The sequence below is a fragment of the Rissa tridactyla genome, chromosome 12 (assembly GCF_028500815.1).
Source record: "Rissa tridactyla isolate bRisTri1 chromosome 12, bRisTri1.patW.cur.20221130, whole genome shotgun sequence".
Taxonomy (NCBI): Eukaryota; Metazoa; Chordata; class Aves; order Charadriiformes; family Laridae; genus Rissa; species Rissa tridactyla.
The window spans coordinates 2,385,080-2,412,268 of NC_071477.1; the positions used below are offsets into that span (position 1 = coordinate 2,385,080).

Here is a 27,189-nt window from a genome sequence, read left to right on the forward strand (position 1 = left end):
CAAATAACACGTTGCTTAAATAAAGCCACTAAAATTTGTTAGAGCAATTCAAATCCTATTCTTTATGTAACTGTTCCTTTTGAAAAATAATTTGTGGTTACTGCAGTAAAATAGATTTTATGCAAAAAGGTATGTGAGGATTTCAAAGGAATGCGTGGTACTTAAATATCGGTAGTGAGCTGGTTGGCACGTTATTGCTGCTATCTATGGAAATTTTAACCTCTTCTGTTTTATGTGGACCACAGAATAGAAGGTAACATTTTTCTTGAATTCAATGGGTTAGCTGCATCAAGTCTTGAAGGTGTTTACTCTTTCAGATTGCTAGTAGCACTCTGTGGTGCTCCTAGCCCCTTTCAGCTGTAGCACTTAAAGGTCTACGATAGGCTTGCCAAATGTCTTTTGAAGAACGCTACAGATAAACTAACCCACAGCTTATTTTCAAAATTCTTGTTGTTGTCAGTTTTTAACTTAGTGTTGTGCTCAAGAAATTAACTTACCCTTTTGTTACCTAGGAGCTGTCTAAGATTACAATGCCTATTGTCTTCAACGAGCCATTGAGTTTCCTTCAACGGATAACAGAATACATGGAACATATATACCTCATTAATAAGGCTTGTAGTCACGCAGACCCCCTGGAAAGAATGCAGGTAACTAACAGCTACCACCTTCTGCTTAGTTCAGAAGAATTTCTTCTCTTCTGGACTATTTCATTTTAAGACAGTTTCTCACTTGAGTGTATTTCTTTCTCTGGAGCTATCATCAGAATGCCTGTATTTGTCTAGACAAGTTTCTCGTTTCATAGTGGCTGTATCAGGTATTTGTGACACTTTCACGCTTGATCCTGTGCAGAGTTTGAGCCAAAAGTCTGGTGCAGGAGAGTGCCACAACCGATGATGCCCAAGGCCCTGAACCTTTTCAGGACTGCTTTAACTGTGACTCTTTTTGTGTTTTTATGTGTCGTGAAGATGAGATCTTGGCTTTAAGTCAGCCTAAATTGATTAGTTGAGTGGCTCCGTGATTTTTAAGTTACTGGATGAAAAATTATTGTGACAGAGACAAGCTTTATCGCTCTTTTCTCCTCCAAAACTGGCTGAATATATAGTACTTTCTTTTTTGGAAGAATAATGAAATACTGTAATGTGCAACAAATATAACATATTAAACTCAGAGCTTTAATGTACTGTTCTCATAACAATATGTTCTTAATTTGATTATAGGCTGTAGCTGCTTTTGCAGTTTCTGCTGTAGCTTCTCAGTGGGAGAGAACTGGCAAACCATTTAACCCACTGTTAGGAGAAACCTATGAATTAACCAGGTAATAATTACTTTAAATTGGGAGCTGGGGCTATTCGTGTTCTTGGGTTAGCAGACTTATACTAGTTTGGTTGTTTATTCAGTGAAATAAATAAAAAAAATCTACTAAAATATATTTCTGACTGTAGCTAAAATTCTTTTCCCCACACGATCTCAAAATCTTTAAGAAGTTGTTAGATAATAACTTAATTTCTAGGTTTAGTCAGAGTATTCTTTGAATTATTCAGAGAAAAATCGGTCTGTGTTCTTTCACCAACGACATTTTCTGACCAGAGACTGTTAATTAATTTAAATAGCATTTTGCTGATCATGTCAGATAGAGGAGTTAGTCTGAAGGACTTCCACCCCTAAATGGATGATACGTATGCAGTGGAGAAAAGAATTTTCAGTAAGACCTGCTGCTGCTCCCCAAAGAGGTTCAGTATTTTCAAGAGTTATTTCAGTGAAACGTCTTCAAAAGCCTTTCTGGCTAGAAAGTCATTTAGGTGTTTGAATGTGGGTTGGTTTGGGGTATGAAGAGAAAAGGTGTTCAGAGTACAATTTCTTTCATTTCATGAACTGTAAATGTGTCATGGGACTAGAGAAGGAAAAGTCTCACCTTCAGTTTAATTTAAAAATCCTCCAAACTTTTTTAAAGTATCAAGTAACTCTTTTCTCTTGTAACATTTTAAAAAATATTTACTGTTTAATGCTTTTTTTTGTTGTTGTTGCTAGGGAGGATTTAGGATTTAGGTTTATATCTGAGCAAGTCAGCCACCACCCACCTATTAGTGCATTTTATTCTGAAGGCCTCAATAAGGACTTTATTTTTCATGGATCAATCTATCCCAAACTAAAATTCTGGGGAAAGAGCATAGAAGCGGAGCCTCGGGGAACAATTACTTTGGAGCTTCTGAAGTGAGTATGAGAAGTAAATACCTTTCTGTGTTGGTCTCCTTACCATTTACTTGGATAAAAAAATAGGTGGTAATCATCAACTCTTCATTGGGGATTGTCTAAAAACCTCTGGCTGATGAGGTTTGAAGAGTTTATTTACAAGTTAATTTTCACTGCTTAATTTCATGTTTTTTTTAAGTTGTGCCATGCTTGTATAGCTGTGGCAATTTGACCCATTTTTTCCACTATGAAAATCAGCATTTCTGAAAAACTGAATGCTACTGAAAGCTAGTTGTGAAGGCATGTAAAATTTAAAGAGAGAGAAAATTCTATTGCCAGGCTGTTCAAGCTCATCTCGCTTTTAAATATTGTTGTTGGTTTTGATTTTTTGTGTGGAAAGAACTGGGTCTTCAGAATAGCTGTTCTGTGTGATAAAGGAACATGAGAAACCTTGCCTTGTCACCTATTTAACGCTTCCTGTGTATGATCACCTTCCCGTTAAAATCCAGAATGGCTCTCCACATTACTCCTAGGCTTGTCTCTAATTGTGTATGTCTCATAATTTACATGACGTCCCGTAAGTTGTTTTGTGCCCTGATGGCACAAAGACTCTTGAGCTTTCCCAAGTAGGACACAAACACGCGCTGGATAATAGTTGCAGAAAAGTATTCTGCAATTGAACACTTAAAGGTGCTTTTATAAAAGCTTTCTTCAGGCGTAACTTTGAGGTTGTTTTGAAATATCTGCTTATGAAACTTTTCGACATTTGGTTTGAATAAAGAGTCAATTTGCCTGACATATCAAGCATTGACGACTTCTATAGTTTCTTTTGAAAGTATAGTTTATTTGTCAAGCTGCTGGCATCTAATCTTACAAAGCTTATAAAAGTAGGAACTGCTCTTGGATATAAATGGTGATGAAAATAGAGGAAATGTCTTCTGAATATAGACGGAACTATGAATGTTAGTCTAGAACGCAGACGTGACAAAAATAAAGTTTGTTGCGGGACAGAGAGTCTTTATTTAGAAGACTATTAAAATTCCTGCTCTGCCCAATCAAATTACCAGGCACAGATTTAAACTGAAGTATAAATGATTAAAGCATTTCTTTTAAATAATTGCTTCAAGTTAGCAGCAGAAGTTGAAATAAAATTTTGAGCCTCTGTGTTGTGAGTCATACCGTTCCGTTGGGTTGAGTACTTTGAGAACTGCTCAGGGCCTGGGTGAACAAGCAACTGTTTAGGAAGCAAAATTGCAAGACAGGGTTAAGTACTGCGTTTATGTTAACCATGACTATGTTTTCAATACATGCATTAGAAAACACACTTCTTCCTCACTTCTCCAGCACAAATAAGTGTTTCGATTTATCAGCACTGGCCATGAGTGTCTTGCGTTTTGTTTTACGCTATACAGCTTTTGGTGTCAAGTAGTTCATGAATAAAAATGAGTGCTAAGGCTGGTGGGATGAATTTGGGGGGTTTTGGTATTTTTTCCCCACTTGAAGATTAGTCATTGTTCTAAAGTATGCTTGAAGACAATTTACTGTGGAAATTTCTTCAATAGTCTGGTTTTGTTCTGTACTGGAAAATGACAGACCAGTTGGAAACATTAAGTAGAAGTACAAGGCATTTGTTACAGAGGGGACACTGCTTGTTTCTGTATTTTCTGTATTAGAATAGAATTTGCCAGCTTTCCTAAGGTGGATTGATTGCCATCCAGGTAACTTCAGTATTTCTTTTACCAGCACGAGTGAGAAGAGATGGCTTTGACTCTGCCAAGCTAGTGAGAATAGCAATCCCGTTGTTTAACATTTTGACGACACTTAGAATAATGCCTTTTAAAGATTTACAGTCTCTTAACTCATCTTTGTAAAGCTTTTCACAAAACATTAAAACCAAAATGAAACTAAATGGAAAATTTTTCAATTCGAGGACTTTTCCTCCTTCTTAGTAAAACTTTGGGGAAAGTGTGAAATTGAGTAATAAATTGGATTTTTAAATGTCATGTTTATGAAGCTTGAATATAGTGCTATCGTGTCCCACTGATGTCAGACAACCAAAAAAAATCCCCAAAACCACACACACGCCCAGAATTGCCTTCAGTGCCACTGGAGCAGGCCTCGTATACCCGTGTGGAAACTTGTGGCATATTTGTGCAAATGACTTATGCAGTTTGCTGACTCGTATTGCTCTCTTCAGGCTCAAAAGCCTTTACCACGCAGTGTTTGTAAAATAAAAATTGTTCAAGTGGGTTAATCTGACCGACTCCCGACCAACCCTTTACAGCAAAGCTTACTCAGAACTGGTAGTGACTAACCTCTCTGCTGGAAGTCTCCCATATTGATGTTCAGTGCTTTTTTATCACAAAAGGTACTCTCTAAATTATGATAGAGGTTTACACGAAAGAGCTTTAGGAAGAGGTTGGCAGTGCTGCTGCAATAGTTGAATAGAAGACACTTAGGTGTTAGTTTGTCAGTCTGGTTCTCCTGTGAATATTAGGTTTTACCACATACAGCTTTAAAACAGTGAATGAAAATGATGAATTGCTGGACGGCTGTTTATGTTGGGCTGGAATTTGTAATCAAAGGCACAGCAACTGTAAAACTTACTATTTCAACTCTGTGAGAAGGAATAAGAATATAGGGGATATCTCTTGCACTGGTGTTTAGCTACAATACATTGTTGGCTTATAAAGAACAGTCTGTTTCTTTTCTGTGTTGAAGTTAACTGCTGGCTGGTCACAGGAGTGCTAAATATTTTGCGCTGCCATGAAGAGAATTGAAAACAGGCTTACATTCCATCTCAAACTCAAGAAAATTATTTACTTTTCTATTTTCTTTACAGACATAATGAAGCTTACACATGGACAAATCCAACCTGTTGTGTACATAATGTAATTATTGGTAAACTGTGGTTAGAACAATACGGAACGGTAGAAATTGTAAATCACAGGTAATGCTAATCATGAAACTGAGGCTTGGCTTATAGGGACTGCTGCATGGGCACCTTCGTTACAAAGCAGAGAGTTGTGATTTTTGTCATTATACGGGAGGCTTTCTTTTGTAGGTCCAAAGTCTTGTCTTTTTTTTTCCTTTTTTTTTTTTCTTCTGAAAAATTCATACTAGTCATTGGACTGGGTTTAGTATCTTAATAACGTTAATGAAAAGGCACGGGGCTAGATCACTTATGGGACACAAAGATTTTTATGTTTGTGAGTTACTCATTCAAATTCAACCCTATCGACAGAGAACAGAAATTAAATTGAACTCCAAAACCATTAAATGGAATAATTGGAGGCTTGCAGTTGACCTCCATCATGTTGATTGTGATTTGGCCCTCTCTTTAGTTTCGAAAATAGAGAATGTCATAAATTAAGGGTACGGCACAGAAAAATTACCGCAGACGAGGATAATGTGAACTTAGAGCGTGTCAGTTGCTCTGCCAACTGCCTATATAAAAGCTTTTTACCTTATATAAAATAAATTACCTCCTGTAATGACAAGGGAGAGAATTTATGAAAACTGTATTACTTCTGCACATGTTTTTCTGTCCTAAGTGGGAGCTTTAAACCAAGAGGGCTGCTGCTTTGATACTTGTCATAGCATCTGATCTACAATCTTCTCTTATATATTGGCTAGTCTCTGTATGCCTTGTGCTTGAGATAGAAACTTGGCTTGATACCTCATCGGGAGAGATTATTTATGTATATGTACATCTCAGTGCAAGGGAGATGCTGAAATATAATGCTGCTTTATGTTTGTAAAATGTTTAGTTCAGAATTTTTGATACACAATTTACAGGTAACTTTGGAATGCACTTAACTAGATTTTCCTGCATAGGTCATTTGTAAAAGTTATTTCTCATTACAGTTAGCTGTAAATATATATTAATCTGAAATGCGGTGTATTAATAGTGGGGGTTAAGTAGTATGCAAGACTGCATTGTGTTTTATTCCTAGTACTTTTGGTAAATTTTGGATATACATGAAACTCAGAAGTATGGTCATGTTTTCAGTTGGCTTTCACAGGCTGATGTTTTCATGCGCACATTGATTTCTTTTTTGTCCTTTTTGTGTAACTTTGAAATTTGCGTGCCTTTTTTAATGCCCTGGTCAGATAATAAACCACAGTTAAAGAAAAATAATGATACAAATAACTACCCCTCAGCTAATTGTAAATATATGAAAATAGTTAAATAAGGTAAAAAAGTAAACTTACTAATGTATGTAGGGGGTTGCTTCTTTTAAGTATGTACTTATTTCCTCTACAGTACTGGAGATAAATGTGTCCTTAACTTTAAACCGTGTGGATTGTTTGGGAAAGAGCTTCACAGAGTAGAGGGATACATTCAGGACAAAAAGTAAGTGCTAAAAGCCTCCTGACCTCTCTGTTTGAGCAGTCTGACATTTCTTCAGTGCTGGCATAGTGACCACAATTGACATGACTGCAAAGTTGGTAGCAATGCAGATTGTAACCCAGTTCTGTTCCCCGTGTCAGTGTTATTAGAAAAACTCTCTAGTCCAGTCTTTGGAAATGAAGGTATCCAGGGAAGATGCAGAGTGGTTGCAACTGATATTACTGTTGTGCAGTCACAATTCTAGTCTTCTATGTTGTAAACTATTGGCTTTATTGTACCCACACTCATTTCAACAGTGGCAAAAGCATGCCACTAGGTCATGAAGATGTGTTTTGCAGGACTGAATGCCAGAAAGACTGGACGGAGCTGAAACCTTTTCCTTGTATTATTAAATATCTGACTTCTAAGAAATCTGCAAAGAAACGTAAAATACAACAAAATAGCAAGCTGGGTATTTAATATTGATCAGAATCGGCATGAATTGGCTTAGAAGGCTTTATAAGAAACAAAAGCTAAGTCTCCTTTGCTTTCTCTGCAGCAGAAAGAAGCTGTGTGTGATCTATGGCAAGTGGACAGAATGCTTGTGGTGCACTGATCCCACTACGTATGAGACTTACAGAAAGAACGAAAAGAGAGGTGGTGAGCAGAAGAAATTGAAGCCGGTAAGGCTAAGGATTCTTTAGGGAGAAAAGAAATATAAGAAGTGAAAACATAATCTTTACAGAAATGGTCTGAAGTGGTAGTGAATGGAGGGTTAAACCAGTCCGTCTTTCGGTGGGGGTCAGAGATGGGCAGTGTTAGTCCTGTGAGCAGGTGTTGCGCTTTGAACTTGTGTAGACAGACTTTACTGTGAGCTGGTCGAATCGAAGAGAGCTTATAGAAATGGTGTTTGGTAGAGATTTGTCAAAGAGAAGTCATCAAATATCAACCCCCAAGCTGATGTTGCTCAGGCCTTGAATGAGGAGAGTGTCTCTGCAGCCAACTCCAGATGTAGTAATACTAGGATTTGGGCATTAAAAAAAACTGTAAAAAAAAAAAAAGCATGTTCTTACAATCAGTTATGCTTTTTGGTGATGCAGCTTTTCAGAATTTATGACATAGACAGCCTTGACAACAAGGGGGTCTGGAAAATGCAGGTTTTTTTCATCATGCGTCAGCAGTGTCAGGTAAGTTACCACCAAAGCCTTGGACTTAGATGGAAAATGTTGTATGGTGCAGCAGAGGACTGTTGGGTTTCCTGATACCAACAGGATCTTGCAGACCCTGGTTGCTCATTGAAAATGATAAGTTAAACAGAAGCTAATCATTCTAAACGTTAAGAGGCTCAAACTTCTTTTAAAAAGTATTCACATCAGAAGAACCTAGAGCAACAACATTTTAGCTCTGGATTCCGTCATGGTACAGGCTTATGTTTTGACTTTTTAAAAAAAATAATAAGATTATGTTCATCTTATGAAAAATCAACTCTTTCTTTCCTTCCTTCCCGTTGAATCTATATTTAGATGGGGAGCTGTCTAACAGTAAACCAGATGTTGACATGGAAAGTAGTCTAAAAGAGTCTTTTAAAATAATAAATACTCAAACCAAATAATTGAAATTAGACTCTTAACCATATGGAGCTGTTTTCTAGTGTATAAAACAGGCCTTGTTTAACTTAATAGGGTATTCTTGAATAAAATAAATGAGCCATGTCAGAAGGGAGAGAAAGAAAATAGAAAGGAGGTGGGAGCGAGGGAAGGGAAGAAAACTGATACTATCACTCTGTGATGTTATTGCCTCAAACTTCCCTTCTGGTTGTTGTGGTTTTAAAAAGTTTCTCATGGTGAAATCCTCTGAAATTCCACAATGTAGCTGTCTGTGTTCTACAACAGTCAGATTCTCTCAGATTCTGAGAGCAGCTTCTTGAAGAATACTGCATTTGATTTTATACCTACATTATAGCAGCACAGCTGATAACAAAGGAATGTGGAAGGAAAGACACTCTATTTATAAACTTAAGTACACAGTCTTCATAGTGAGAAAATTGGCAGTGATGATGGTTACTAGAATCTGGATTATAGGAGATCAGATTGAAACAAGTGCGTATCTGTTTTTTAATCGCACAGCCAAATCTTTTGCAAACGATGAAGCAATATCCAAAAGCAGGCATGCCCTATTTGTCTGTCTGAAGCCATTATGGGAACTGGTTTAAATTGCAGTCTTGGCTCAGTTCAGCCTGAAGAGGTAATAGTCAAGTTAGGTGAAACTAAGCTATGGCTGGGATGGAAGGGAAGCTAGAGAAAAAATTCTGAATGACGTTAACTCACTACTATTAATTTTTTTTAAACAGACTTTCAAGTTGTATATAGGTGATGGGAGACTATTCAGAGCTATCAGGAGCGAGACGATAAAACCAAGAGGAACAGTATACAGAGTGAGGAAAAGCAAACATTGAGGGGTGAGGCAGAAGTACAAGAGTGTTTAATATCTCAAATTTGAACAGATTCTTCAACAGTCAGTGTAGAACTCTAGGTGAAACTGTCCAATTTCCCTTTGTTCCCCTGACAAGAGTTATCTCTGTTTCAGAGTGAAGATGTTATTAAATCTGAAAATGATGAGGCTGATGATATGCCAGAGGTTCAAGACACGGTGCAGTTCATACCAGGCAGTAAATTGCTTTGGAGAATAAATTGTAGGCCACCAAACTCATCGCAGGTAACTGTTTCACTCAGTCTGTGCATTGCTATTGCTAGTGACTTATCCATGGGAACATGAGTAATGTTCAAGAGAAACCCCACAGAAGTGTTTGTCCTTAGCATGCGTATTGTCAGGCTCTGGCAGTTCTTGCAGCAGTAGAATTATATTACAGCAAGCTCTCTGCTTCGTTCCGGTGCTGAAAGCATCGCTGCTGCGTCCAAGCTGGTGGAGAGAATGCCTGCTCTGACTGCAGCTGCTTCAGTGTGAGCCTGGTGTCTTGGGTTAACCTGGCTGCGAGATCTTTGCACTTAGAGTGGCTAAAGTATGGACACACGTTCCCTTCTGCTGATCCTGCTGTTGGAAGACAGGCTTCTGAAAAAATGCAGTAACTGGGCAGCTGGGTATTAACTTCAATAGTTTCGACAAGACTTCTTGGTCTTGTAGGTGTGGGTAATTTTTTCATAAAAGTCATGATGTTAAATGTCACATCTGGAGGAAAATCTGTCTTGACCCTCTGAAGCAAAGACTGCTTAAAAAAATGAAAGGTGCGATTTGCATCCCCTTTTGCCTTTCCTTGTCCCTCCCCTCCAACAAAAAAAAAATAGTTTGTATGAACCTAACCTTGCTTTCAGGGTAGCCAGTGGGAGAAGGTTTGACTTGGTTATTTCTCTTGCAAGTTCTGTTGTATCCATTTGGTACAGGGAACTCAGTGTCACTTTGCCAAAATAACTTGTATGTTATCTTTACTTTGCTTTTAAGATGTACAATTTTACCAGTTTTGCTGTGAGTCTCAATGAGCTAGAAAAAGGCATGGAAGCAATATTAGCTCCCACTGACTGTCGGCTACGTCCAGATATCAGAAACATGGAAAATGGAAACATGGGTACGTGTTTGCTGGAGGAAATATTTTCCTATTAGTAAATTTGGAGAGGGATGGCTGAAGGGAGGCTGGCTGATACATGAACACTGTCTTCAGTTTCTCATTCCCAGAGCAGCCTTAACTCTTTCTCATCCCGTGTTAATGAATGTGGTTTTGAACAAGGTATGATGTCTGTTTTCTCCCAGCAAAGTCTGGGAGAGCAAATGTGTCCAAGGTGGATCCCTAGACTGCTGACCTATGTTATGGTGTGTTTGCGTGTTTGTTACCTTGGGGAGAACTGCCAGACATGCTCCCGTGCTCTGGAGTTTGCCTGGAAAGACATGTGCTGAACAGACATGCTCTGTTGCTCTGGTGTTTGTCAGAAAAAACACATGGCCAAACAGTGAAAAAAAAAAATCACTCTATTATGCTTAATTTAAGTTCTTTCCTGCTGTCTGGGTGCAGTGTTTCTGACAGATAAAACAGCAAAATTTCAGTTTCGACTCAGTGTTTGTAGTAGCAACTTTTCTGAGATGCCAGTTTTATTTTTTTGTTGCCTGAGATTTTCATTGTTCAGTGAGATTGTGTGCAGCAAATGCTTTCTCTTGCTTAAATGAACTATGTTTCATTTCTCTGCAGTCTTTTCTGTGTTTCCTGCGGTTTTGTTTCTGTTTTGCTAAGTAACCAATATCTCTTGAAATGTTTGTTAGATGTGGCAAGCAAAGAAAAAGAGAGACTAGAGGAGAAACAAAGAGCTGCTCGCAAGGAGCGTGCAAAAGATGAAGTGGAGTGGCAGACACGGTAAGGGGGAAGAAGTTGGGCACTCGTTTAATGCTCGGAACAGTTTGGAATACTGCTTAAATTGGTTTTATTCAAGACAGCCTTTGTTTGATTTCCTGCATGACAGCACAATTTGTGGTGTCACTTAAAGCATTTGCTGGGTCAACAATTAAATAATGTAGCTGGAAGCCAAAATTGCTGATAACTTTGTCCTGGAGAAATTATCTAATAATAAATGCTGAAACCTGTCATGATTAACTACTGTGGTAATGCTGGATTTTTTTGGTTTTTGTTTTTTAAACCCACATAGGTCATACTTTTGTTAGAATGAATAAAATGTTAGGTCTCATCTCTCCTTTAACCAATTTCTGTCCAGCTTTTGGCAGTTAAGACAGACGTTGTGGTCCTCTAGGGCCTTTTATTTTCGCACTCTTAGGACTTCTTGGCTTGGATACTTCAGAAATTGCTTTTTTGATAGCGTATTCAAGTGACATCTCGGTCGTAGAATGCATCATGGAGTAATGTGTGATTTGGCTCCTGCTCCCACTGGCTGCTTTTCACAGATGCCAGTGCTGTGCAGTCAGTGTACGCTCAGGGCCAGTTTCTGCAGGTGCTTCCTTCAAAGGCAAGAACTTTGGGATGCTCCCATGATTTCATGCAATTCAGAAGAGAAAGCATTCTCTTCCCAAAGCCTGGAGGAGCAGCTACAGACTAATTCCAGTTAATGCCTTTGAAAATCTCTTCCAGAGAACATAAAATTGTTTTCAGTCAACGTGGCTAAAAAGGGAGCATCTGTTAATGTTCTGTGCAAAGTACAGCTCTGCAGAACAAAACCGTTTCCTGTTTGGACAGGTTTACAAAAAGGATTGTGTAACTGATTTGGCATTCTTTTAAAGTACAAATTAATATATATAACCAATATATAATCTAGAGTATCAATGTTATTTTTATTTGGAATAGGATGGCAATTTTAAAATGCATTTCATACTTCTTGACTTGATGTAAAAAAAAAAAATTAAAAAAGATGCTTTACAAGGTGGTGATAATTGTGTAGGAAGTTTAATGCTTTATTTTTCATGGTCAGAATATTTCCTAAGAATTTTTTTCTGATAAGAAATACCAATGTGTTTTTACAATGTTTTGTGAAAGAAGCAAAGTTGTGTTTTTTCCCTGTTAATAACTGTTCACTCTGTTTGCTTTTTTCTTTGATTGTTTCTTTTCTTTCCTTTTTTTTTTTTTTTTACAGATGGTTTCATCAAGGCACTAACCCATACACTGGGACTTCAGATTGGCTGTACTCAGGTGGCTATTTTGATAGAAATTTCTCAGACTGTCCAGACATATACTGAAATTACGGAACCAATTGCTCATCTCATCTGGACATCTAGTTACTAGATTTCATTCCAAGCCAGTTACTCTGGTTTTGTTGAAAGCAAAAACCAGCTTTTCTAAGTAAATTTTAACAAAAATTCTATCCGTCAACAATCAAGGATTTAATTATCACTAACGTTGGATTGCCAAATATTTAAATACTGTTGCGTTCTTTCCATAAAGCTGCACCTGAAATCATTCTTTCAATCACTTTTTCACTAATTTTCAAAGGGACCTTTGGTTCATTTTTCTCCCTAGTTTCTTTGTCAGGAAGATATGCTGTATACGGTAGAGCACATAAACTACGTAACTTAAAATAGAGATAATATCCTTGTTACTTAGTACAATAGTGAAGAATCTGAAGTTTTTGGAACTTGGAGCAGGGATGAAAAGCTAATATGGTACCACCAGGATCAAATCTAGTACTGCGGATACTCCCCGTGAAGAGATGCATGTGAATTCCGTACGGTATGTAGCACTACGTGGGGGCTGGAGCGCCCAGCCCCCCCTCTCTCAATACGATTCAATAATTCAGAGACTCGGGCAAACAAAAACCCAACCTGAGCTGCTCAAACTGTAGTTGTCTGTTACAGAGCATTCACAACGTTTGGACACTGTGAGCATTAAACTGTATACCTGTGATAAAATTACATAAAGCATACGTCAGGAGAAGGGTGTGTTAAAAAGCGTGCTTTTTCTGAAGTCAAATGCTGTTCTTAAAATACCAGAATCTTTGGAAGCAATTGCAGGGATGTAGAGGTGGTTACAATGTACAATATATCGCTTGCTACCACTCGGAGGCTTAAATCCTCCGCGCTACCTTTGGCAGCTTTGGCGCTATGTATGCTTGTAGACTAAACTTTTATTTGGAAGCACTTTGGTATGTATATCCACACAGGGTCCTATTTTGGGGAAGTTTTTGTTTGCATGTTTTTCATTATTAGGCCATGTCTGTTTTGTATGTTGTGAAAAAGCAGAATCAATTTAAAGCTTTGGCAGAGTTATACCTATTACAAGTTTTCTGTGAGCACGTGATGTCAAAAAGTGGGATTTTTTTGTTCCATATCAAACCATTGAAGCCATATAATACTGGAAATAATCAATTACTGAATTGACACATTCATTTTCTTTCAAGCGGTACACTTTGGGGGGGTAAAGAGGGAGAGAAGCTTGGAAAATTAGGTCCAGTAATTAAAACTAATCCTACTGTTGCATCTTCTTTTATGAAAGCTTTTAATTGAGTAACCAGGCAAAAATGGAGAGCGGCTGCACTGCTGTTAAGTTTACAGTAATTCAGAAATTGCTGGTGTTACGCATCAGCAACTTGAAGAATTTATGGAAGAACTGGTCTGATTGATATTAAAACATGTTTGTGGTTTCATCCAAAGAGTAGATTTTTGAAGTGCTTCTCTTCCAGACACAGGATTAAAAAGCAAAAGAAAATGAACATAGTGATGGAGAAACATTTTTGTATCAAATCATGCATCCAATGATTGGATTAACTTTATATTTTTGGGAAACTTAGTTGTCTTCATCGGAAAAATAAGAGAAGCTGTAAAACTTCAAGGCAGTCAGTAAGGTCCTAATCTGAAACGTGCTCATGGCAACTTTATTCTGTTGCCAGAAATGGTACTTTGTGCTGATTGCCAGTTTTTAGGACTTACAAGCCGGACTCGGCAATATGGTGCAGACAGTAGGGTTGTGTTGGGTCCCAGTGAGTGCAGAGACCCTTGACTTTTTTAAAAAGACATTGCTGATCCATATGGAAGCATAAAAATACTTTCTATTAAAAAAAAAAAAAAAAAAAAGAACTCTAATGACAGTGCCAGGCACTATAACCCCCTTTCCAAACTCGCTGGAAGCAGTTTAGGGAAGCCTTTGTTAGGTGAGGATTGAAAGGATTCACGTATTAAGCCAGTTTAACATCTCATGGGAGTTTAAAACTTGCTTAAACTAAATAGTATGTTTAATGCTGGAGTAGTGCTTTTAAAACAATACATATAAATAGAAATTGCCTTAATGGAAAAACTGTAGAATAACTGCTAAAGAAATATGCTGTTTATAAGAAGTGTACAGGTTAGCATCCCTCTCTTCTAAGTTATGATTTAAATTCAAAGACCTACAGCCTTGTGATTATGTGAATGCATGAAAAAATTCTAACAACGTGTTTAATCCAAACTTCAGTATAGAATCTTCATGGTATTTAAAAAGAAACTGGGAACATTTCTAAAGTAAGAACACTTCATTAGTTTTGTCTCTACCCCCTTCTCCCCTTCCTTTAGTGTAAAGTTTTTAGTAAAATTTCAGTTGAGTTCCAAAACCTTTTTTTTTTTTTTTTTTTAATTTATTGTTCTTCATTGACAACACTTACAAAATACTTTCCCCTCAGTGCTGACACATCTGTGCTTGGCTAGCCATGGGACTCCTAATGCTCTGAAAGTGAAAAAGTTTTATTTTCGATGCAGATCTCGCCTCAGTAGTTTACGTGTCAAAACGTTAATAACTTTGCACCTTTTGAAAGAATGTCACTTTTATAACTTGATTAAACACTGTATATAAGATAACTGTGTTAGTATATGTTAATACAGCTATATAGAGAAACCATCTAGAAAGAAATTAAAACAAATACTTAATACCCTTTGGGCCTCCAGATGGTGAGAGAGAGATTTTTGATTTTGGTACGAGGGCAGCTGTCCAGTGGGGCCGGAGGGCAGCTGGAGGTGGCTCGGGCTTGGTTCAGCCATCTCCGGGGCTCGGCTTTGGTTCAAAGATGATTTAAATTGGCACTTTGAACACCTCCTGGCATGCCATCGAGGCTTTCTCCCAGCGCCCTGGGTTCTGTAGCAGCCTGTTGCCCTGTGGGGTGACAGGGCATATCCCAGAGTGGTGATGGCGGGGGGATAGCGATGGCTGGGCGCGGTGGAGGCCGGGCTGGGGATGGAAGGGGAATGGATTGAGTGCTCCCTGGGCCGGGCCTGGCGCTGGGGCAACAGCGGAGGGGCCGAGGGGGGACAGGGGCAAGTGGACAATTACCTGTACGGCTGAGGCAGTGTCGGGTTGTAGCTCAGGAGCAGATTGTTCAGACACCAGGATTTGTATAATTATCAGTATCCCGATTAATGAGGACAGGAAGCACCTACCCTAAATTAGCCAGAAAAAAACAGAATTAATGAAGAGTATTTATTCTTGTTTAATAATAAAAAATAATTTCTCAGTACATTTTTTGCTGAAAAATGTTTTTAAAAAAACAGATGAAGCCTCTTCCCTCGGGAAGCGGGGGCTATGCTGTGGCTCCTTGAAACACCCGGGATTTGGGTCATCACCACTTCAGCTGTGTGAGGGCAATGGGCCCTCAGCCCCCCTGCCCCTCAGGAGACGCCTCACTGAAATGCATTTATTTTTGTAATATTTAATAACGGCCGGCCCCTCCCTCTGTTGACAGGCCTGCTCTGTACAGGTCTGCGGACGCAACCGTTGCGCTGTAAAGCTGTAAATGGCAATAAAGGTGGTTTTGGAGACGCGCCGGCTGCGGCCTCTGCTTGGCGGGTGGGCGGGAGCGCCGCCATCTTGCGCCGCCGTGACACAGCAGGGCGCTCGGGGCCACCGCCCCTGACTGACAGCCGCGCCGGCCAATCGCGCGGGGCCGCGGGCGCTCGCGCACCGCCTTGCCCCGCCCCGCGCCGGGCGGGCTTCCGGCGCGCGGGGCAGGAAGAGCGGGGCGGCGCGGGGCCTGCGGCGGTGGCGGCAGGTACCGGCGGGACGGGGCCGCTTGGACCCTCGCGGGTGCCGGCTGCCCCAGCGCCCTCCGATCGCCTCCGCGCTCTCCGGGGGCCGCCGGCCGCGCCCCACGCCGGGCAGTGGCGTCTCCTGCCGGGGGAGGCCTGGGGGGACGCGGCGCGGCGGCCTCGGGGGGCCCGGCTGGAGATGGCGGCCTGCGGGTGGGCGGGGGGCGCCGGGGGCCGCTACGGGCCGGACTGAGCCGTGCCGGGTGTCCCGGCGCCTTGTTGCCGGCTCTGCGTGAGGGGCCGGGGCCCGGCTCCCCGCGGCGGTGCTGGGCTGGGGCGGCGCGGGGGGGGCGGCGGTATCGCGAGCCTAAAACCAAGTGCAGAGTCACGCAGGCCGAGCGGCTGCTGGGCCCGGCCTGCCCGGCCGGCCGGTGCCCGCCCCGGGGGGACGGGGCCGCCGGGGGTGATGAGGCCGCGCACCAGCGGCTCTCTGCGGGGTGCAGGAGCGGGAGCAGGGAGATCGGCGTTACCGCAGCGGCTTCTCGGGGTTAAAAGGTCCCTGACCCTGTGAACCGTGATGACAACCGAAGAAGGAAGCGCTGGGGGGAGGTGGTTTCGTTTTCAGGTGCCTTTAGCACGTAGGCTCCTTGTCATTAGCGCAGATCTGTGGAGCGTCCTGTCTTCATCCTGGGTTCGCTGTAGCTCTTCTGGATCACCCTGAAATCCTGCAGGCAGTGAGACAGATGGCTTTTGTGTAGATTGATTGATAAAGACTGAATTTGGATATTGAGAGAACACGGGAAGGCTTTTCATCGCATCTGCTGCTCTTTCTCTGTTTCCAGGATGTCTTCAGGTGCGTTATTTCCAAGCCTGGTGCCAGGCTCCAGGGGCTCTTCAAGCAAATACCTGGTGGAATTTCGGGCAGGGAAGATGTCCCTGAAAGGCAGCACTGTAACCCCAGACAAGAGAAAAGGCCTTGTGTACATCCAGCAGACTGACGACTCCCTCATTCACTTCTGCTGGAAGGACAGGACTTCGGGCAACGTCGAGGATGTGAGTATGGTTTTGGGTTTCAGTGCTGAGGCAGTAAGTCATGGTCTGTCTTGTTCTTCCACTGGCACTGCTGAAAGAGCTTCTCCAAGGCAAATTAGGACGAGAATGCCACTGTGGCCTGACTTCCTAATCCTCTCTGCTCTGAGGAGCAGGTGGAAGAAGGTTTGGGGAGGAGGGCAGAGGTCTTTGGGGGAGGCTAAAAGGAATATGAATGTATTTCCTCAAACACTTGTTTCTACTGCCGTGTTTTCCAGGATTTGATTATTTTTCCTGATGACTGTGAATTCAAGAGGGTACCTCAGTGCACTACTGGCCGAGTGTATGTATTGAAGTTCAAGGCAGGATCAAAACGACTCTTCTTCTGGATGCAGGTTTGTGGGAAGCTAGTAATAAAGATCTTGGAACAAAATATTTCCAGTTTGCCTCGTACCAAGAGCAACTTTCTTGCAGGAGCCGAAGACAGACAAGGATGAAGAACACTGCCGTAAAGTGAACGAGTATCTCAACAATCCACCAATGCCTGGGGCTTTGGGTGGAAACGCCAGCGGAGGCCACGAGCTCTCGGCATTAGGAGGTACAGTCCATTCTCTGCTCCTCCACGTGAGAGGCTTTTTTAAAAAAAAATATTTTTAGAATAAGCAGTTACAGTTTCCTAGGAAGAAATTCCTGATGGCTTTGGAGGGTGAGTTGGGGACAGTGTTAATACCAGCAGTGTAAACGTGCTTTTAGCAAAATAAACTGCGCTGTTATAATAGGTGCAGGCTGAAAGTTAAGACTGACAGAAGAATCTCTCTTTGTTTCCAGTAGATTCTCTGGAGTCTTACGTCTTTATGAAAGCAAGTTGCATTTATCTTTTATGAGCATCATGAATCAGTAAACACTTGAAACTGTTTTTTCCATACAGAATGTGATGCCAATTAATCTCCTGCTGTTTGAGCCGGAGTACTGTGAAAAAAACCTATGTGAATATGTTGTGTTTCAGAATGTTTTTGTTTTTAGGTGAGGGTGGCTTGCAAAGCCTTCTTGGAAACATGAGCCATAACCAGCTCATGCAGCTGATCGGACCAACGGGCTTAGGAGGACTTGGTAAAATGCTTTAATATCTTTATGCCAAAATGGTATTTTCTCCTGCCAGGTTAAATCTTACCTGACGATATTTTCAAGTAGTGCTATTGTTTTGAATAGCGCTTCTTTCACCTGAGAAAGCAAGGCCCTGCCTCAAAGATGAGCTAAGGGGCAAAAAAAGGATGCAGGAAATGAAGGGTACCAGATTCTACACGGCACTCCTCTTAGGGCTTGACCTGCGAGGAACATTGGTTCTGCTCCTTGTTCCACTGAATCTTCTGCCTTTTTTTCCCCTCCTTTTTTCTACCTTTCCTCTTCCTCCTAAATACTCACTGGAGCAGGGACTGAAAACCAGGGCTGTCTTCCTGGTGAATGTCCCAGTTCCCAAGCTGCGGAGCTGCTCATGTGTCTCTGATCCAGTGAATATTTGTGTGCAGAGTAGGAAGAGTTGGAGGGGGAGGCTGGGGCGTCCCCACCCCACAGCACTCTCTGGTCAGAGCAGTGAGGCTCAGGTTTTAGGCCCTTCTCTCCTGGGCCACGCTGGGGAGAGTCTGAATCACCGCACTCTTTTTCTGAAGGGGATGAGAGGTGTCGGAGTCCCTGCTGTGGGCCGTTCTGAACGCTATCTGTGCTCCTAGCCCAGTAGAGAGCATTTTCTGAGAGGTCGGACCCTTGAGTGGAAGTGGGCAAAGGAACGTTTGGCAGGTGGCGGTGATTAAGGTTCTGTGCTTAAGCTCCGAAGTCTGTTTTTGTGGATCTAGCTCGTGTCTTTTTAGCTTCAGATGCAAATCTCACGTTGGTGGGATGTTCAGATGCAAATCTCATGTTAGTGTTGGAAGATTCTGGCTTTTTAGGATGTGTTTGGAAACGATCTTCCTTCTTGAAGCTTCACATGACTCCTGAGACTATCTTCCTCTTCTTCTCAACACTTTCTCAGCAGCTCTTCGTTCTTTGCCTTTACATCTAGCCATAAGACAGATTGACATGGAGTTCACGCCTGTAACGCAGAGAGCACCATCTGCTTGCCTCTGCAAACGGTGGTTGTGGTGAATCCGTGTGGATCTCTTCCCCCATTAGTGTCTTGTTCTTTTGCATCTGGTTTGCATCTCTTGGGACTCTGACTTTTTTGCAGAGCTCCTGCAACAAAGGAGCTTTCTTGCTCCTGGGTAAATGTTCCTAGCAAGGACAAGCTGAGTAGAGTGGCGTGTGGTACGGCCTGGTTGGCGTCTCCCTGCGGTTCCTGCTGCTGTGGAAGCTCTGTGGTTAGTGAACAGAAGCGTTTTGGGCACGGCTCCGTAGGAGCGGGTCCTGCACTGAGGAGGGAGCTGGTGTCTGGCTCTGACCTCCAGTGTTCAGCTTCAGTTCGTCACGTTTTTGCTGATGGAGCGCTGTTGTTCTGTCCTCTGCTTGCAGATAGTTCCCGGAAAGTGGGTGATGAATGCAGGTGGTTGTGCAGGGCTGTGGATTTATCAGATGCGATACAAGAACCACTGGATGGGAAGCGTGTGGCAGATGGAGCGTTTGGTTGATGTGGCTCAAAGGAACTGTAGGGGGACAATGGGTCACTGACAAGTCCAGTGGACCCGGAAACTGCGATAAGTCCTTGCTAGTTGGGATGTGTGGATAAGGGAGGCTGATTCTGATTTCTTTTGCGTACGGCAGTTGGCTCAAAGGCCAAGTGTCGGTTTCCTGCTGTGTTTCCTGATCGCTGCTCCACTGGGAGCACTTTGCTTGTGCATGGGATTGTCCTGACTTTGAAGTGTTTAAGGACTCTCTGATTCTGCTGCTGCATCTCTGCGTTAGGTTTGAAGCTGCAAAACCCGGGTGTATGGGCAGACAGCAGTGGTGACTCGAAGGCTGCCTCTGTGATCCTCTGCGGAGGGCCTTGGCTTTAAGGTTTAGAGAAAAGTTGGATTTTTGGAAATGAATAGATAATAGGAGAGGGCTGTGTTACAATGATCGTGTACGTACAGCACAAACCAAAGTCACTTTATCGTTGTGTACATCTAGAAATTGAGTCATTTCTAAAATGCACAACTCTCTCTAAGGCAGTTTTCTAATAGGGATGCAAGATCAGGAAACAAGAGCTGTTAATACACAGAAAAGGGCGGGGGGGTTGGTCTGGGCTCTTTCACCCCCTCCTCCTTTATTTTAGCAAATAAAACCTTTCAGGTACAAGAGTGACCTCTCTAGAGCAGGGAGGTGCAAAAACCCCAAAGAAATACATTTCTGAACTTGTTCTTCCTTTATGTTTACGGAAGGTGGGCTGGGGGCGCTGACGGGTCCTGGGCTGGCCAGTCTGCTTGGAAGTGGGGGACCCCCGACCAGCAGTTCGTCGTCCAGGTAGGGATCCCGTCTGGTCTCGGGCTGTGGTCGTTCTGTAACGTAAATTTGCCACTTCTGTGGGAGGAATCGTGGCCTACTGAAGGCATTCAGGCTGCTTGGTACCTCTCTAAAATGAGGTAGGAGCTCTTCATATTGTAAGGGCTTGAAAAGAAGCTTTACAAAATACGAGGGGCAAAGCTGTTTTTTGCAGGGAATTAATTATACTAATTATCTTCTCCAGCTCTCGCAGCCAATCGGCTGCTGTGACGCCATCTTCCACGACTTCTTCTACACGTGTAACGCCTGCCCCGTCCGTTCCTGCGGCTGCATCGGTGACCAGTCCGAGCCCCGTACCAAGTTCGGGTAATGGAACCAGCTCAGCCACGAGCCCAACCCAGCCCATTCAATTGAGTGACCTTCAGAACATTTTAGCTACTATGAATGTGCCATCTGGAGCAGGAGGACAGCAAGGTAATGGTGTTCTGACCAGACAGCTGGATCCAGGAGTCCTTTGGAGCTGTTTTACTGTCCTGTCCTGTTCCAAATTGGTTTGAAAGGTCTCTTAAATTTTTTTTTTTGGGTTCTTTTTTTCATTTGAGTGCTGCTTTCATTTCTTTGCTGCTTGAAGAGTCTTCTTCTTACTCCAGAACTGAGAGAAGGAGAAAGGATGGTAGCAGTGTGCTAACCGTGTTTTGGTTCTTCTCTGACTAGATCATGTAGTTTACGTGACAAAAACCTGGGGTTTTGTACATAGTCTGACAGCCCACTGTTTATTTTTGTCATAGTTGACCTGGCAACTGTTCTGACTCCCGAGATAATGGCTCCCATCCTGGCCAACGCTGAAGTTCAAGAACGGTTGATGCCTTACCTCCCCTCAGGGGAATCTCTGCCGCAGACTGCAGAAGAGATCCAGAACACCCTGACGTCTCCTCAGTTTCAGCAGGTACGTGCCTCGCTGTCACGGGAAGAGCAGTTCTTCCCTCCGCCCCCGTGCATCATGAATCGCCTTGCGCTGCTTTTTTCGGGTTCCTGATGCTGTTCAGAGGAGGGGGTTGCCCTGTGGAAGCGGAAGGGAGGAGGGATGGGATTTAATGAGCGCTAGTTCTTCCTTCCCACTGTCACACAGGGGCAGATCAGATATTTTTTTTTAACCTTTTTCTTTTGAAATTGGGCTTTACCTTTCTCTTTATTATAAATACTCTCTGGCAAATGACAGGGCTAGTAGCAAATTTGTTATTGCCTGTGAAAGAGTGGCTTGTCAGCAATCTCCTTAAGGGTCATTTCAGGTGACCAAAGGGAAGAGATGGTCGTGTTCACAGCGCCACATCCCCTGTTTCTCTTGAAACACGAGTACTTAATGCCAGGACTGTCTGTGCGTGCTGAAAGCTGGTGTATTCCAGGCCAGTTTGAAATAGTTAGTTACACTGATTGATTGAAATTTGTCAAGCTGCAAAATTTCCATGGCTGTTCTTAGTTTAAACTATGGCATCTCTTCTGTGCAGACAAGACTTGGAAATGAGGGCTGTTTGTAACTGGTGATTTGATAGAGTATCTGCATCCAGATAAAGATGTAGGCTGTCCATGCACTAAACCACCTGGAGGTTCCGTCGCTGTGGTTTGGTGTTGCTCCGTCTGCGGGGCTTGGCAGGTTGTGCTCGCTGCCGTCTGGCTGGCGAGGAGCAAACGTTCCTGAGCGCGGGATCCACGGGGGGCACAGCGAAGCCGTCCCGCGGGGCTGTGCTCGCTAAAGGAGAGTGGCTGGAACCAGGTGGCCCCACTGCTGGGTCCCCGTGCCCAAAAGGGCCTGTGCGACTACTGCCCAGCAGCACCTGGTGCTGGAGAAACATAACGCAAACATTTATTTGATGCTGTTAACTCTGATTCGCAGGCCTTGAGCATGTTCAGTGCTGCCTTAGCTTCAGGACAGCTTGGCCCACTCATGAGTCAGTTTGGCTTACCCGCGGAGGCCGTAGATGCAGCAAATAAAGGGGGTAAGTTTTCACAGAATCTTCATGTTTGGAAAGGACCCTTAAGATCATCGAGTCCAACCAAACCCCTACAATCTGCCACTAGTGCATGCCCTGAAGTGCCAAATCTAGACATTTCTTAAACACCTCCAGGGACGGTGACTCAACCCCCTCCCTGGGCAGGCTGTTCAGTGCCTGACCACTCTTTCAGTAAAGTAATTCTTCCTAATATCTAACCTAAACCTCCCCTGCCGCAACTTCAGACCATTTCCTCTGGTCCTGTCATTATTCACCTGGGAGAAGAGGCCAACACCCACCGCTCTACACCCTCCTTTCAGGTAGTGCTGAAAGGAGGTTTTTGTTTTTGGTGCTGTTGGGAACACAAAGTGGTTTGTTGGGGTGGGGTTTGGTTTTTTTAAATTCTATTTTATGTTTTCCGCACCGCACACAGCCATTGGATGCGGAATGTGATGATGCGCTTCTGCGTAACTGTCAGAAGCCGACTCTTGCACTGTTCTTTTTACATTGAAAAGGCGCGTGTGTTCCCCAGCAGCCAGCGTCCTGTCAGCCACACGTTGAGCGAAGCCGGGGTCCTGCAAAAAGAGGGGCTGAGCCTTGGCCTTGTTTTTGGTGGGAGTTTTTCATGATTCATCTGAAATGAGTGAATGCAGTAGGGGCCTATAGCACTGGGTATCAGTTTTCCAATTTCCCTAACGAGCTTTTAGCATCCATTCTATTACTGAAGTAATCGTGGTCTGAGGCTGCCTGTGCACAGTTAAAGTGCAGAAAATGCTGCTTGCGGCAGAGAGATCCAAATGCGTGTTATGTATTGAATGAGTGTTAAAACTTTCTTCCCTGCTAATAGAATCTTACTAAAGCAACGGTTTGCTTTCCAAGTAATGACGCTTAACCTCACGGGGACAACGAGCTGCGTCCCAGAAAGTGCAAAGTTAACTAACTAATGTGTTTTAACTTGTAGATGTAGAAGCGTTTGCCAAAGCAATGCAGAACAGTGTCAAGTCAGACCAAAAGGAAGGAGACTCTAAGGACAAGAAAGATGAAGAGGAAGATATGAGTTTAGATTAAGTTATTTGCTCTTCCTTACAGATATTCCTAGATACTAACTTAAGCAACTGCAGTAGGATTACTAACTTCATATTATGCTTATATAAATCTACAAGTAAAGGAATTTTCTTTATCTGCCATACTGTTCTTTCTCAGTCTGTTACACGTGCGTGCTGGAAGCCATACTCGCTCTGTATTTGCTTGCTGGCCACTTTGGATGCTTTTGCCATCAGGCTAGACCGATTCCTCCGCGGCCCTTGCGATGAAGGGCTGAGCCCCGTGACGCTCTGAGTAACCGGCGTCTCAAGGGCGCGTTGCTGACTGCCATCCACTTCTGCGCCCACCACCTTGTGATCTGCCGTTGTCCCCCCTGTTCTGCTGCAAGGGGCGTCCTGCCTGGGGTGCAGCACTTCACCTCTGCGCAGGAGGAGGTTTCCTTTCGTGAACACCAGAGCATGACGCGACCCCTGCGGCTGCTGTGCTCGTGGGGGGCTGCTTACAGCAAATACAACTGTAACGTCCCCGTTGTGCCACGCCGGAGCTGGTGGTTATTCCTCTTCCTGTTCTACATCAGCCTTATACTTGCTCTTCACCAGTAAAGAGAAAGAGTAACATAAAACTTTATTCGACTCCGAAGTATGTACCAGTGATTTACAAAGACCATCTTTAATACTACAACTTAAAAAACAGGTCATAATTACATTTGTTTAAGATGGACATGTTAAAAACCCATTTTACAATATTTACCCCTCATAAAAAAAAAAACACCCCACAATATACTGATATAAGTTATAAGTCCATTTCAGAAGCAAGATTTTGTCCCCAGGTGGCTAAATATATATATACACACACACAAATATATATATGACATGTAAGTGCACGAGTGAAGTAGGTGTCTGGAGAGAAAGCGTTTTCAGGTGCAGCCCGCGCGGCACCGGGCAGGAGCGGGGCTGGGCAGAAGGCGGCTGCTGGCGGGGGGTGAGGGATGGGACACCTCGCCCCCGGCCAGACTCAGAGGTAACCGGTCCCGCGTCTTCCCTGTCAAGCAACAGTCTCTTGCTGCGCGCAACAGGACGTTTGTCAGTGTATCTGCCAGCGCTGAATGCGACTGCGGAGTCAGAGTGGCGTTTGTGTCTCTCTGCTTTCCCTCGGCAGCTCTCCCAGCCCGTTTTGTTCCTTTGTTTTGATTCTTATAAATTAATCTGATAAGAAGATGCTAATTCTGTGAACAGAATTTTGTCCGAGTTCCCCCTTGCAGAGCTTTTTGCATAGCGGTGGCAGGGGAACCGAGACTGACCTTGGGAGGAGGTTAAATGCGTCCTTGCTTATAAAAACACAAAAGTGACGGAATTAATCCAGTTTGTCCTAATTGCATTTATTATAAACCAGAAACTGCCTACAGCCTTTAGCAGAAGACAGTCTGTGACTGTTATTAATAGCCTCAAGTGTTCTGTGAACTAAATCTATGTGCGTTGTGAGTGTGGGGTGAAGGGAACAGGATTTAGGACACGCTGCTGAGCTTCAGCCCACGTGCTGCAGAGGACGGACACTCTTACGACGAGCCATGTGCCAGCATAAGGCCTGGTCCAGACACTTGACCACCGGGGAAGGACTCAGCCCTGTCTCCACATCCCGCTCCAACTTTTTGGTTATATTTGTGAAAAATGTCCCCGAAGTGCCCCCTTCTCCCCACCTTTCTCCCCTGCCCTCCTTCCCCTTGGATTCCTGGCCCCTCTCTGGTTTTGGCCCCAGACTTGCACCTGCAGTCACTGGAGATCAAGCATGTTTGACCACGGTTAATGCTATCGAGTAGGTGACATCCGGGGCCCGGGGAGCGGTGCAGCTTTCTGGCGGTCAGGCTGTACACGGAGGTGCACTTACTTATAGCACGGGGCAACCCTTAAGGCCAACGGAGCCCCTGACAATCCCGGCTCGCGGCAGGTCCACGTGGCGCCGGTTAATCACCAGGTTCCTGATACAGCCCACGTAATGAGGGAGGGGGGGTAACGGTGACACTGGGCTGGCCTCGTCTGGCTCTGCAGGAGGAGGAAGTCAGAGCAAGCATTAGTCTGGCTAATAACAGGGCAGGGGAGTACGTACCTCTGTCTTGCACCTGGAATGGTCTCTCTCTCTTGGCTTTGGGGAGAGCATCGTTCCCAACTCACCTGGGAGCCCTCCCACGGAGAAGGTGCCCCTTGCGCTGGGTGCAGGAGGCTGGCTGGGTCCCACCGTGTAGTTGCCGTCCGTGTCCACGTCAACCTGGATTATGTTTTTCCATTTGGTAACTTCGAAAGAAAACAAGAGTCAGTGCCGCTTCCTCACCCAGACAGCAAGTCCGCCTCCGCTCCCCGGCCCGGGACCAGTACTGGAGCAGAGCAAAACTACTAGGAGGGTCCGCGGACCTGGCCTGGCTCCTGGGAAACAGAGTTTCAAGAGCTGCCCCAAAATCTGTCCTTTGGCCACAGCAGCCACCCATAAAACACCAGGTCTTTCTCTAGTGCTAAGGGCCTACTAATTAGGAAATTACTTAATGGCAACTACAATCTCTCAAAGTAAGTGCAGGTGGGAGCTGGCAATTAATACAGGTGGGAGCTGGGGTTTAAATACCCAGGGAAGGGCCCCAGGCTCTCCCCAGGAGCTGGAGGCTGAGCAGCAGGAGTGGAGCAGCATCCCCGAGCCAAGTGCCGTCACCTCACCTGCGATGGTGTGCCACTGCCCGTCGCAGAGAGACGGGCACGTCACCGATGCGGAGAACTCATCAGCCCCAACATTCGCTCTCACAGTGACCTGGTGTGTGAGACAAACCCATTAGAGGCCCAGTGCGCTGGGCAGAAGATGGCCACTGCCTCTGAAAACCTGTGGGGAGGCTACCCTCCCACTACCTTTGTCTCCTCCATGTACAGGAGAAGATGGTGGCTTCTCCTCGTGCCGACGTGGAAGATGAGGCCAGAGGCACTGCGGGGACGGACCTCCAGTGTCACCTCCAAGTCCTGCTCGGTCACAACCCCATCAGCTGGAAGAGAAATGCCACTGGTGAGCAGAGGGACAAGGGACCTCCGACCAGTCACGTCCCTCCCAGTCCCAGGGTGGTGGGAGCCAGCCCAGGCCGCCGTGGGGTACCGAGGACGATGGACCCGCCATCCGCAGCGAAGAAGACCCCGCTCTCCAGTGCACCCTCGTAGCATGGCGTCACCCCAAAGGTGCGTGAGGGGGGACCCAGGGGCCTCCCGTCCAGCTGTGGGTTCCTCAAGCAGCCATCAAAGCTGGAGGCCAACGTGACCTGCAGAGAGAAGCCACAGGAGTAAGCGCAGAGCGCCCAAAAACCCGCAGGCGTGGCCCGATGCCTCAGGACTAGGAACTAGCAGAGAGAGGATGATGCCATAGGACCACTAAGCCCTTACCGGTATGTGAGCCTTGGCTTTTCCAGCTGGGATGCCCCCAACGTACAAGGGGGTCTGGGCCACAAAGAGCCCCGTGGTGGCCACTGCAGCACCCTGGGCTCGTAGCCCATCAATGACCAGCTGGGCTCGGCTCTGGTCTCTGCTGAAGAAGACCTGCAAGGACCAAAGGTCAGTGCCAGGGCTGGGGGTTTCCCGGGTTGGGAGGAGCCCCAGGGCTGTGCCCAGGGAGGGGAGACTCAGCTCGGAGGTTCAGCCAGCCCTGGCTGTGGTTTTGCTGTCCCCTTTGGACACCCTGTTGGTGTCCCATATGCAATTTGGAAGTGATGCCCAGAGCAGGGCTGCACGGAGCTAACCCCTG

General features: G+C 44.3%; 3 protein-coding genes across 14 annotated transcripts in view; 2 read left to right on the forward strand and 1 right to left on the reverse strand.

Moving 5' to 3' along the window:
- OSBPL2 (oxysterol binding protein like 2) overlaps positions 1-14,402 on the forward strand; it is a 37,134-nt gene extending 22,732 nt beyond the window's left edge. For 3 of the 6 annotated variants that reach the window (XM_054218293.1, XM_054218295.1, XM_054218294.1), the window contains 10 exons: positions 513-647; positions 1,218-1,315; positions 2,029-2,211; positions 5,033-5,140; positions 6,458-6,547; positions 7,083-7,206; positions 9,110-9,238; positions 9,980-10,103; positions 10,790-10,880; positions 12,106-14,402. In XM_054218293.1, coding sequence (XP_054074268.1) covers positions 513-647; positions 1,218-1,315; positions 2,029-2,211; positions 5,033-5,140; positions 6,458-6,547; positions 7,083-7,206; positions 9,110-9,238; positions 9,980-10,103; positions 10,790-10,880; positions 12,106-12,208 — 1,185 coding nt within the window. In that variant the 3' untranslated portion in view covers positions 12,209-14,402. The remainder of the gene's footprint in view (positions 1-512; positions 648-1,217; positions 1,316-2,028; positions 2,212-5,032; positions 5,141-6,457; positions 6,548-7,082; positions 7,207-9,109; positions 9,239-9,979; positions 10,104-10,789; positions 10,881-12,105) is intronic. The other 3 variants (XM_054218296.1, XR_008468988.1, XM_054218297.1) reach the window with 3 other exon arrangements.
- Positions 14,403-15,908: 1,506 nt separating this feature from the next.
- Positions 15,909-24,784, forward strand: ADRM1 (ADRM1 26S proteasome ubiquitin receptor). 4 transcript variants are annotated; one of them, XM_054218273.1, is made up of 10 exons: positions 15,909-15,978; positions 16,798-17,008; positions 17,263-17,379; positions 17,459-17,582; positions 18,008-18,094; positions 20,335-20,416; positions 20,640-20,869; positions 21,184-21,341; positions 22,287-22,389; positions 23,345-23,570. In XM_054218273.1, exons 2-10 carry the CDS (start codon positions 16,799-16,801, stop codon positions 23,449-23,451), a joined length of 1,218 nt encoding a protein of 405 aa, XP_054074248.1. In that variant the 5' UTR covers positions 15,909-15,978; position 16,798; the 3' UTR covers positions 23,452-23,570. The 4 variants fall into 4 exon arrangements, with proteins under 4 accessions (XP_054074248.1, XP_054074249.1, XP_054074250.1 ...); XM_054218274.1 differs by lacking the exon at positions 15,909-15,978 and adding an exon at positions 16,518-16,689; XM_054218275.1 differs by lacking the exons at positions 15,909-15,978; positions 23,345-23,570 and adding an exon at positions 23,664-24,784.
- LAMA5 (laminin subunit alpha 5) overlaps positions 24,068-27,189 on the reverse strand; it is a 93,205-nt gene continuing 90,083 nt past the window's right edge. For all 4 annotated transcript variants that reach the window (XM_054218270.1, XM_054218269.1, XM_054218271.1 and 1 more), the window contains exons 75-80: positions 26,832-26,984; positions 26,551-26,710; positions 26,313-26,443; positions 26,127-26,217; positions 25,596-25,715; positions 24,068-25,466 (exon numbers count right to left, since the gene is read on the reverse strand). In XM_054218270.1, the coding sequence (XP_054074245.1) occupies positions 25,312-25,466; positions 25,596-25,715; positions 26,127-26,217; positions 26,313-26,443; positions 26,551-26,710; positions 26,832-26,984 (810 nt within the window). In that variant the 3' untranslated portion in view covers positions 24,068-25,311. The remainder of the gene's footprint in view (positions 25,467-25,595; positions 25,716-26,126; positions 26,218-26,312; positions 26,444-26,550; positions 26,711-26,831; positions 26,985-27,189) is intronic.